Source organism: Plectropomus leopardus, chromosome 11, assembly GCF_008729295.1.
Source record: "Plectropomus leopardus isolate mb chromosome 11, YSFRI_Pleo_2.0, whole genome shotgun sequence".
NCBI lineage: Eukaryota > Metazoa > Chordata > Actinopteri > Perciformes > Serranidae > Plectropomus > Plectropomus leopardus.
In genome coordinates this window covers 11,926,312-11,938,612 of record NC_056473.1, presented here as the reverse complement: position 1 = coordinate 11,938,612, position 12,301 = coordinate 11,926,312, and the positions used below count along the sequence as shown (strand labels likewise).

The following is a 12,301-nucleotide window of genomic DNA, read 5'->3' as shown; positions in this document are numbered from 1 at the left end:
AACTTGGCATGTTAACAAGTTAGTTGCTGGCCATTCAGAATGTACCTGTGTCCCATTTTTGGACCATGACCCACCAGTTGGGAACCACTGATTTAAACGGTGGTAGCTTTCGTTTATTACATGCTTATATAGTGTACTGTATAGCTGGTCATGATAAAGGTATTATAGGCTAATAGCCTATAATAGGAAATGTAAGAAACCGAATGTAAGAAACCTAATGCTGACCCCGTGGCTACGGCCTTGGAAAGAGGGCCCACTTCAACTCTTTGATGACAGGCTGCACCTTGCCCACGAGGTAATCGTTCCTGCGGGATTACGCACCTTTGACCTCCAGCACTGTCAACACTAAGCTGCTGGCTGAGATGCCAGTGCGAACAAATCCACCAGCAGCAACCGGTTTGTCACATGACTAGCGTGCAGCGCTGCCTGTGTGTCTGTGTGGCATTTTATTTCCGCATTCACCGAGGGAGCTGCTGGGCTGAATGAGTCTTCACGGCCGCTGGGACTCTACACCTTTCACGCCGCGAAACTGCGTCGCCGTGCGGGGATCTGTCGGGCGGGGGGAGACTCACGCATTCGCATTGCCTGGACCCACGGTGCAGCAGGACCATGCTCACGCGGGTGAAATCGGCGGTAGCCAATTTTATGGGAGGTGTGATGGCTGGTGGCTCCAACGGTGACCATCCCGGCAGCTCGGATCTGCCGCTGAAATACCCGTACAGCAGACCGGAGTTCCTGGGACTGTCTACGGACGAGATAGAGTGCTCGGCGGATCACATCGCGAGACCGATCCTCATACTGAAGGAGACCAAACGGCTGCCGTGGTCCACCGGCTACGCAGAGTGAGTAACCTGTATGCGTCCATCTTTTCTTGCACAGCATCCTTTGGAAGTGAGCGCGTCCTTCCCGGATCACTCAGAGCGGTGTAAACATGAGCACCTTTTATTATCATTACTATGCCAGGATTCATGTATATGAAATTAAAAATAGGCCAAGGTGCTGCAGCTGGCCTTTCCCCACATATAGCTTATAAACATCTCCATATGACATAAATAGATAAGGTCCCTATAATCCAGGCCATAAAAGGAATGCTTTATGATTGTGAAGGTGTGGTGGATGGACAAATATCATACGCTTACTTTTGTTGCAGACCAACTGTGAGTGTTCAGAGATCTACAGTAAACTGCACCGATAAAACTAGGTTTTATTTGGAATAGCAAAAACATGTTTTATTTGCACTTATATATGAGAGCAGACAGGAACACAAATAGTCACCTGTTTCATTGTTATGTTGTGTGCATAGTATTAAAAGAGTCCCAGTGAAGCTGGTAAAACCTGACCCTTTCCTTCAGATGTACAGGGGACACACAGCAATCACTTGTAGAATAGCAGGTTTGAAGTGTTTGCTCAGTCAGTGTTTGCCTTGTCAGACACTAAAAGTCCTTCTACTTTACAGCTGAGAGCAAAATTGCAACCGGACCTGAGATCATCTGCTGTATTATTGATATCACATTTTATGTTTGGGCGTGCTCAAATCCATTTGGCTTCCCTGCATCCTCCCTGCCGAGGTTGTAATGAAGCGGCTGTGCTGTTTTTTTTGTTTTTTTTTTAAAGGACATATTATAAACAGCATCAAGAGCAGCAGCTTGACTCATGAAAGTTGTGTTGCCAGTATGGGGGTGCAGAGAAATGGCAGAACATGAGAAAATGCAGACTTGGTTAAATATATATTTTTTTAACAGCAACAAACAGGAGCCAGGAATGACTTAGTTTGCATGCTGGTGAGAGCATCGTGCTGTACACCTCCTCAGGCTAAAACAAGACCTGCACTGTGCAAATAAAAGCTTTTAACTTCATATAGTTTACATTTACCTTTGACAGGACATAACTCAAAAGCGGGATCATGTTATCATTGTCTAATGCCTTGGAGCACAGAGTCACAATCACTTTCTCTCATGCATTTCTACATGAAGTATCTGGGTGCTCATGATTATAGAGGTCACAGATCAGTCCTTCAGGCAACTATACAGAGTGTGACACGGCAGTTTAGTGCTCTGAATTCATGCAATGAAGACGTAGTTGCTCTGTGCTTTTTCTCAACATGAAGTCTTATCTTTTGCTGAAAGGATGTTATGATAGAGTGCCTGTTTCCTCAAGATTAATTGTTTAATCGATGATGTTAGACATTCAGTAAGAGCGCTGCGTGCAGACTCACTTTGCATCACATGTTTCAACTTCAGCTGTCTGATGTGAACCAAATGTGCAAATGCTTGTCCTCTTAAGTCAACCAGTGTTTGGACACAACTGACCAGGTCAGTCTCAGTCCCTCAGACAATTGTTCTTTGTTTATAAGAAGTCAACAGGACAGAGTAACACTTTACCAACAAACAGAGAGAGACTAGGGCTGCAACTTGATACTTGTTTAACCTTGGTTTAATACATTCATATTTCCTAATTACAGACCAGATGTTTGCAGCATAAACTGTTAGAAAATACTGAAAAAATGACCAGCAGGAAATCTCTAGAGCTCAAAGTGATGTCTTCAAATAGCTTGTTTTGTCTGATCAACAGCCCAAAAATTTGAAGATATTCAAATTGCTTTCTTTTAGAACATCAAAAAGAGCCATATTCACATTTCAGAAGGTGGAACAGAAGTAAATTTGGCATTTTTGCTTCATTGAGTACTTTAAGTAGTTGATTAATTTTCCGTTGATGGACTAATTGAATTATTAAGTACTAAAAGAGATCCAAATGGTCTCTGCTTTCAGAATGAAGAAATCCTTTGAATTGGTTTGATTCTCATACACGCCCTCTGCTTTGCTTCTTCATGCTAATCTGCCGTGAAGAATTTTTAATCTCACAGCGGAAAAGAAAGGACCATAATTCGCTTCTGAGAAACCATCACCCACTCATATATGTTCAAAAGTAGGTTGCATGATCTATTTTTTGCTAATTGTGTATTTCTTTATTAATCATAATCATTACTAATTTATGGTAGAGAAACAGATATTTTTATTGACGTTTCTGTGTCTTAAAAAAAAAAAAAATCAACATACTTCAACAGGATGTATAATTCTACAGGATCAGATGAACAGCCCTACTTTATGAATAGATGTGATGCAGCTGCCAGGAGTGTGTGTGTGTGTGCGTGTGCGCCAGCTTGGTGTAGCATCAGCCAGGACCGAGCCATACTGGGGATTTGTCAACAGCTGGCTGATCAGCAGGCTTTGTTGTTGTTGAGAACCTGAGCCCGTATGAGATGATTTGATGTGAAAATTAACAGGGTCAGATACAGACGGGTCTCTCGGATAAAACCTCTCAATGAAAAGTGCATTCAAACTTTATTAAACCACCAAGGGAAGATTGGTTGCAGCCAGGTATACAAACACCTTTATCTAAAAAAAAAAAAAACATGATTGCAGAAGTGCAACAATCTAAACAATAATAAGGACAAATGCACCTCAAATGAAAACAGCAAAAGAAACAGCTGAATACTAAATGCATGAAGTGCTTAGGTACTGAGATCACCTGTGCAAATTCAGACAACTAATTGCTGTGCAAACAAAAGAAACTTTGTATCTTTGTGTCCTCTGAGCAGTTACTCTGTGTCAAAGGCCTGAAGGAAGGATCTCATCTCAACTTGACTTGACGTCACAGAACAACTGCATTCTGGTTTTTTTAGGTTTTCTACCTTTTGAGCAAAAGCCAGTATTATTTTTTGTCTGTTTTCTCTGGTCATGTAGCACCAGTTTCAAAAGTATGTGGGTCCTTCTATTGCATAGACGTCCTTTTTTAAGAGAGGACTCTCTTTATAACGGTAAAACAAATTTTTTAGGACTTGATGGTTACAGCTACCCAGGTGGCATTGTTAGGGGCTCTAATGACCATCTCGAATCACACTGTGTCTTGGTGCTTGTCTACACTTGTATTTAAGAGCCGTCCACTTGTGATCGGATCACCCGATTAAAAAAAGAGAGCTCTGTAAAAACAGAGCCAGAGTTGTAGTAAAGACCACCTAAACTGAGACCAAGTCATGACCATGAATAGACTATATCAAGACCAACACAAGATCAAGACTTTAAGCAGTTAAGACCAAGTCAAGACCAAGATCAAGGCAGGGTGAGACTGAGTCAAGATCAAGACCAGACTGGTGCAAGTTCCACACTTCAGGACATACTTGGGATAAAGCGTGGAACAGGCAAACCACGGGCACATTCCTACTCTGTGCTTTGTTTTCCTCCGTCGTACCCCTGTCTGTGTCTGGCCTCTCTAAACTTGCTGAGGTTATCCTGGGTTATTGTGTTGCTCCCTGTGGAGACAGGAAGAGCAGCTCTAGCTTTATGAGAAGGATTCTGACGCCCTGTCTCCGTGTGGTTGCGCTGCCAGGTCCAGTGAGCACGATCATTTGAATGGATCAGTGAGTATTGTTCACCGCCCCTCTCATCTCTAGCACACTTACAGGCCTCAATTTTGCAGACATGGGCTACAGTTACTGCTGTTTTCCACCCATCATGTGAACTCCAGCACTAACGATGATTCTCGCTTGTGAACTCACTGTTTGGGTGCAGTTCACAGTGCTGCAATGTTACATGTTTCTTGGTCTGTTTCCAAAACTGCTCCTGATGTCACCTTCTGTTGAGTTAATCAGGCGTGCTCTTTCCAGGATGTCTTTTTTCAGTTTTGGAGGGGTTAACCTCACTGTCAAGGTCAAGGTCAAATTTATCTACATAGTACATTGAAAAACAACCAAGGTTGACCAAAGTGGTGTACAAAAGTACTGGATAAACTAAATAGTCAATAAAAATACATAAAATGCTGTATAAAATGCACAAGTAAAAACAAACATACCAAAACAATTAATCAAATACAAATATGAGGGATGAACTGTGACTATTTCTATCCACAAAACGCAAACTTTTAAGTCATATGCACTCAGTGACGACTTTATACACATGTACTGCCTAATGCAATTCAAAAGAAATTTTCTACCTTTAAAACAATTAGTTTTTGTTGACATTGCAGGATGGTGTAAATTCCTTGTATGAACACACACACTTCTAGTGATACATAAGTGTTGATTTAGAGGGATTACTTTTGTTTAAGTCTAAAAAGTGTTTATTTGGCAGGAATGGCATAAGAGAGGAGAGAGTTAAAAAGCTGGGGAATCCCTCTAATATGGAGCTTTAGTTTAGATAAAAGTGAGATACAACTTATCGTCTTATCAGTCCAGTGGTGACATCATAATAAAAGAAGAGGTCTATTAAGAACTATTAAAGCACTTTATCAATAGGAGAGATCCAATTAAACAGATGGACTTCCCCTGTACATCTGTCCTCTCTTCACCTCCTCCAATGTCCTTGTTGGTACGTGAGAGTAGTGGCACCAAGACGATAAAGAAAAAGTTGTGACAAAGCTTCCCCACTCAATCTTTCACCCGCTGACCCAGGACCAATAACACATAATCCTGCAACCTCAGCAGCAGAGCGTTCAATGCTTAATCAATACGTGTGTCTGTAAGCTAAATGCTGCGCTCTGTATGTTTTGTCTGCAGGTCAGCAGACATGCATGAATTAAAATGTCAGTGCTTTGGCTTATGAGGAGATGGCTGAAGGTTGACATGCTCAGCATTGGTATCAAAGTTAAAAGAGCAAAGATAAGCAAGCAGCAGCTCCAGGGTGTTTAACTGTATGGGACGTGGGTTAGTGAATGAACTCAGTTCATGCATTTCCAAATAAAGAAAGGTAAAAGATGTTGTAAAAATCATGAATGTGCATGTTATTCTTCCATTTTTATCCGTAATACTGTTTGGTCCTTTCCTATACTTACATTGAGTGGTTGTCTCACTCAACTGTGAAGAGGAAGCACATGAGCACATACATACAAAGCTTCCCAGTGCTCAAATCACATGATCCAGCAGCACATGTTCTTGTGTTGTTTCTGCTACATCAACACGCAACATCGCCCTGAGGCAGAAACGACGTAATACTGTTTCAGTTCAGTGCCAGCCTTCCTTAATGTGTTGTGCTCATTAACTACCGCTGAATGAGACATGTAACTCAGTGCTATAATCACATCATAGGATCATCTTTATCGTCGTCTTAAATTGCCTGTTCATACAGATATTTTGCAGGACAAAATGCATTGGCACAGCTGCAAATACAAGAACTAAAAAGAAAACTAGAACGCAAAGGAATATAGTAAAGGGGTATCTAAACATAAATAGTTATGCAATAAGTTCAAAATATTTAAAATGACAAATTTAAATCAACAATAAGTGAAAGCAGCAGTATTTTTGGAATTTATAGAGGTAAGCATGTAAATTTGTATTTTCATGATGATGCATATGAAGACAAATTTAATTTACAATATGGAGATGTGTTTGTTTTTTAAAAAGTTCACATAAAGGTGACGTGCAGAATTTTTTTCCCCCTTCTGGTGGTGAGACACAAACATAAACAATCAGTGTCCAACACACTCATTTATACGTGGCAGCCTGCCACCATTAAACCATGTATCGCCACAAATAGATTTTCTGTTTTTGTAACTGAACTGTTCTTTAGGAGCGCTACAGGAGTACCCTTCGATTATTCATTGCATCACACTCAGAGCATGGAGCATATTTAGAGACAGAGTGAGCAGCAGAATATCAGACATACTAAAAAATGAAACTTAAACACTTGTTCCGCTGGGTCTAAAAGTTTGCTTTCACTCACAAACAGCTGCTCTTCTCATCCATCAATCTGATCAGTTTTGAACAGATCAACTGATCAATCATCCACCACACAAGTCACAAACTGATGCTCTGGAGATTAAGAACTCAGGGACAGTTCCACCTGTGCTGCTTTCACAGGCTCGCAAAAACTTTCGAATTTAGAGAGGGGAAACTGAATGATATAAAGGGATTTAAAGGAAAAAGTTTTAAGCTACCACCATTAATGTACTCTTTATTCTGTGGGAAACACTGCACTGTCAACAAGTGCCTATAATTTTTGCCTGCAGGTGAGCTGGCTGCATCTTCCACGTGTCATCGCATGTATACCTTAATACTTCCCCTAAACACAGAGTTTCTTATTAATAAAGAGCATTCACTCAAAAAAAGTTTCTTGAACTGCTCTTAGGATTTTCTGCTATAGCCTCTGCCAGACTAAAGAGAAAACAAGAAGACAAAGAAAACATCAGAATGATGCACATACAGATGAAGCATTGAGAAAGAACGAAAAGCAGTGCCAAACAGAAACACGACAGAAATGGATCATATCCAGCACACTTATGCAGAAAAGCTGCCACAGGCAGCTGATTCCAAAACTCTAGCATTCTGAGAAGGACAGCGTTTTTCCTGGTGGCAATAGGTTTGATCTGGTTGTATGAACTTGTTTGGCAAGGGCTTAAATGTACAGATCTTTCATTTGTATGTAAAAGTCCAGCACTGCAGCTTTACAACATGATGCCTTATAGAAATTTAAACAGGATTTGATTAAACAGACAAGATATACTGAATTATGTGGTAGAAGAAAATCTGGTTAAGTAGGCTGTGCAGTGGTTCAGTAACAAACCTGGGAAACAGTAGTTACTTGTTTTCTGTGAACTGTTTTTAAAAAGAAAAAATAAGCACAGAGATTCTCAAAAAGAAGGCACACAGTGCAGATTACAACTCTGACAGTAATTAAGGCCATGCCATTGTCTGAAATGTGTAGAAATGGAATGAGGTAACTAAATATGACAGCCCTGCTCTCGGACACAGCTCGCGCCTCGGGCTCTGGATGGCTTTTCGTCTCATATCAGAGATGAAAGGCTCGAACGCTCGACTGTTGTTAATCTTGTGATTTCCCAGGGTCAAATGAACGTCACTCCCCGCAGTGGTTTGGTCTCAGACACGCATTAGGGTGCATGAAGTGTGTGACCTCTATTCATCATATGAAGTTAAGGGAAAGAGTTAACCTTTTTACACACATCACACACTATATACTTCGATTACTTTTCCAGACCGTGTCATCATTTCACAGACTGATTTTAAAAGCTTGTGAGCTTGTGTGTACAACACATCAGAGCTGTTGCATGAACTAAAACCAACTGTTGCCAGGGGGATGGATTTCTAAAAAATGTTGGTATGTTGTTGCAGTAATTTACAATAAAATGGAAAAACAAAATTCAAGAGTGGTTTGATAAGAATTGATTTACGTTGGCATTTTCAAGGCAAACTAAGCAAACATCCGAACTTGAGTATGAAACTTGATTCCTGACCTTAGAAACTCTATAGTTTGACAAAAAAAAGTTGACTCAAGATCTGCTTGCTATCTTCTCTTATCATCTTAATTGTTGGATGGAGTTTTTACATTTCACACGGAGAATTCATAGAGTTTCTTATTCAGGGCTGTAAGATGTGGTTGAAAGCCACAGAAAAAGCTTTGAAGGGGACCTGTGAAATTACACAAATCACGTAATAATCATTACCTGATTTGCGGTTTTACTGGGTAAACTACTACATCTCTGTTGAAATAAAATAAATACAAATTGTCCCTTTTGTATTTATTTATTTATTTATTTATTTATTTATTTATTTTTACATAACTTTGCTCTCTGGAAAAAGAAACCTGAATCTTGAGCCATATTTACAAACTATCTTTATATCAGACATTTTGACTTGTAGTAGCAGGAAAAGCAGAGGTGGAAAATACTAGTGATGTGTAGTGTAGTTTATGTTAAAACAACAAAAACACAGAAATGAATCTTTGATGTATCTGAGATCATAGGGTATCACTTTTGGTTTCCAACTAAAAACAATCAAGTCATTCAGATCTACAGATTCATTCAACCCCATTCAGAATACGAGGAACACGATCAAAGTTCTGTTTCATGAACTGTGAAATCAACGCGGTACATGTGACAAAACATGTTCAAGTTTAAATGAACTTGTCTGCATATATGACAGTTTCCTGAGCCTATGCTGCAATTATGTCATTTTCTCTATCAGTGATGAGGTTTAGAAATTGCTGATGTACGGCTGCAACAGTCATTTATATTGTCAATGCATGTGTTATTTATTTGGTTTTTTAAATTAATGCATTTGTTTAGTGTATGAATAAATTGAAAGTGGTGAAAAATGCTTGTTACAATTTCCCAGAGCCCAATGAGCAATTCAACTAAAAATCCAGAATCCAAAGCAATGCAATGTTTATGTAAATCATAATGATACAAAGCAGAGGGAAAAAAGATTTTTTTTTCCTGTTGTTCAACACACTAATGGATGAGCCGACTCGAACTATTCCGAAGTGAGCATTTATCCATGTTTGTAGAGGTAGGAGTGAGTTCATGACAATAGTTGGGTCGCCACGTAGGCAAATGAAGTGTTTCCTTTAACCCCATCTTATTGACACACTACAGAGAGTGGGCTATTATTAGTTTGTAGGACAGGGATGTGGTGAGTAACCTGTTGTGTAAGACTCCAATTAAAACCAATCTAACTGAGTGAAGGTCTACTCAGTCAATATCCTGGCGGTTTTACAACACACAGTGTTTTCTTAGCTGGAGACAGAGGATCTGTTCTTTGCATGTTTATTCCCATGATCAAGTAGGATTTTTTATATAGGATCCATTAAAGGGAGGTAATAACCGCCTCTCATATTAACACGTTGCCATATAATGTCTCATTTATTTGTTAGAAATCTTACTTGAGACATTGCTTAGTGATGCAGAGACATGCTCACAGTCTTTAAGCGTAATAACTTTGTTATTTTACCAGTCGTCTGGTTAAGTAAAAAGTGAATTCCACACACACACACACACAAGCTTTCTGCAAAAACACCAATTTATATTTTACATCTTGTTCTGGGCCACTGTAGACCAAACATCTCCTACTGACTGTGTGGCTAAATCGAGATTGCCTGGAGTATTGTTAAGCAGCATGTGCTTGTCCACGTCTACAGCAGCTCACAGCAGCGGTGCACCATCTGCCAGGTGTTGTATAATGCAGTATTTATGCATCAATCTGTCCTCTCCTCTTCATGCGTGGGTCTCACACTGAAATGTGTATTTAAAGAAAGTGAATCTGCTGATTTTATCTCACAATATCTAACTGGGGAAACTCTGGCACAAAAATAAAGTTTGAAAGGGTTTTATAGTCCTAACATTATATAGATTTAAGGTCGCAGCTTAAAAATGTTAAAAGGACAGTTCACCCCAAAATCAAAAAATACATATTTTTGATTTTGGGGTTTTTGATTTTACTGCAGTTCTGTTTATCAGTCTTGATTGTTTTGGTGTGAGTTATCCAGTCGATATAGACTGTAGAGATGTCTGTCCTCTCTCCAATGTAATGGAACTAGATGGCACTCTAGACAGGGAACTTTTTCCAGACAATATTTATAGTTACAATTGTGTAGTATCACAGAGCAGAAGGAAGCATGCATCTGCTCATGGACGAGAGGCTCATGCACGTGATGCCACAAGATGAAAACATTAATAGAGTGGTGAAGTAATAAGTCCTAAAACGCGGAAGTCAGTTAGCCTTATGGCACTTCCGGTTCCCTCGTCTTAAAGTCTATGGATTTTTTGAATGGGTTTTCGGTAAAATGGCCTAAATAAGGTCTGTGGTTAGCACAGGCAAAAGATATTTAGACGTTTTGTTCTGCAACATAAAATATATCCACTTAAACCCGATTTTTGGACTTTTAAGGTTTCACTCGTCTTAAAAAAGGCGGTTGCTAACAAGTGGCTAAATGGGACTACAGTGTTTATCGGGGAAGTTAGACGTTATCACACCAGACAGAAACTTATTAAACCCACTTGTCCGCGTTTACAACTTAACAGACTCGCAGACTTGTAGATTTATCTGTTTATAGTATTTTTTGATCATGTTTTAACATGTTTTTGAAGTGTTTGTAGTAGCGACGTTTAAGTAGTGTTACCACAATGTAGTTTGTGTATCGCCTAACAAGAGCTTTTTGCTTCTGGTGATTTAATTTACATGTCAAAACACACAAAAGTGGTGTTCATCTGTGAAAATGATCATGCTGAACAAAACGTGTGAGTCTCATAAACATGTGTTTGCCAAAGAGCATATTTTTGGCGATAACTGAAATTCCCATTCAAAAATCCCATAAGATTTTTGACGAAGGAACTAGTGCGATGCTTACTTCCTGGCTGGCCTACAAAAATACGTCATCTCTTCACCACTCTATTGCGTCCTTCTCTGCTGAGCTGTAACATTAGCTAGCTCAGTGGTGCTAGGTGAGCTAGCAGTGGATGCACGCTGCCTTCTGTGCGGTAATACGGTTTGGTCGATGTAGTTCAGTGGAAAGAAAATAGTTGTTTCATAAAACTGCTCACAAAAAGGTCTTTGGATTGTCTCAAGGAACCAGGTCATGATTTCTGGAAAGAGACATTGCCGTTGAATGTTTCAAGTTTGATTTTTTTGGTGCATTGCCAAGTGCCAACTAGTTTCATTATATTGAAGAGAAGGCAGAAATCTCTATTAACGATATCTCTATTGATAAATAGCGCAACAGGTAAGAGGAATGTTTTTTAATGTTTAATGTTTTTTATTCAAACATGCACATATATTTAAATCATATATAGTATGCCCATCGTGCCTGCTACAAGATTTCTGGATTTCTTTCACACAAATATTTGCACAATTGATTCATACAGTCTAAGGGATTGTTTTGTATACAGTAAAATATTAAAGTCTTTTTAATGCCATGTCTCCAATTTCTTTAATATCTTATTTTATTTTTATGTGTTTAATTACAGTAGTTTTCATTTTTGGCTTAAATTTGTTAAGTTGTTGTGTCCTGTTATTCCCTCTCTGTTTAGGGTAATCAATGCGGGAAAGAGCACGCTAAATGAAGACCAGGCCTGCTGTGAGGTGCTGGTGGTCAAAAGAAGACCTGCAGGAAGCTCTACACCCAACCGAACCTCCATGACCCGCAGGAGGTCATCCCTGCCCAATGGAGAGGGTTTGGGCCTCCGGGAGTGCCTGGTGAGTCTGGTTCCATCAGGCAATAAGAAGCTTTTCCATCATATCCGATCTGAATGACAGACTGTGCACATTTTTTATGAGCACAGGAAGTGATAAGGGAAACTTAAGAACAGCATACAAACTTTAGTGAGATCTGTTTCCTCCCGTGTCCATTTCTTACTCGTAGAAATAATCACATACTGACAGAATGGATAAACGTGTGTACTGCTGATGTCAAGATTTCTGGATATGAAAAAAGAAAAGACAATAACTGAGATTTGGTGAGGTGAAGTGGAATTTCATATACAGAGGTTCATTGCACAATTCTAAAATAAGATATTTTTA

The 12,301-nt window shown here is 39.5% G+C and overlaps 1 protein-coding gene across 1 annotated transcript in view; it reads left to right on the top strand.

Annotated features, from left to right (window-relative positions):
- The first annotated feature begins 479 nt into the window (after window positions 1-479).
- ppm1h (protein phosphatase, Mg2+/Mn2+ dependent, 1H) overlaps window positions 480-12,301 on the top strand; it is a 46,087-nt gene continuing 34,265 nt past the window's right edge. Inside the window, exons 1-2 of the mRNA XM_042496503.1 lie at window positions 480-842; window positions 11,812-11,977. Of these exons, the coding sequence (XP_042352437.1) occupies window positions 610-842; window positions 11,812-11,977 (399 nt within the window). The 5' untranslated portion in view covers window positions 480-609. The remainder of the gene's footprint in view (window positions 843-11,811; window positions 11,978-12,301) is intronic.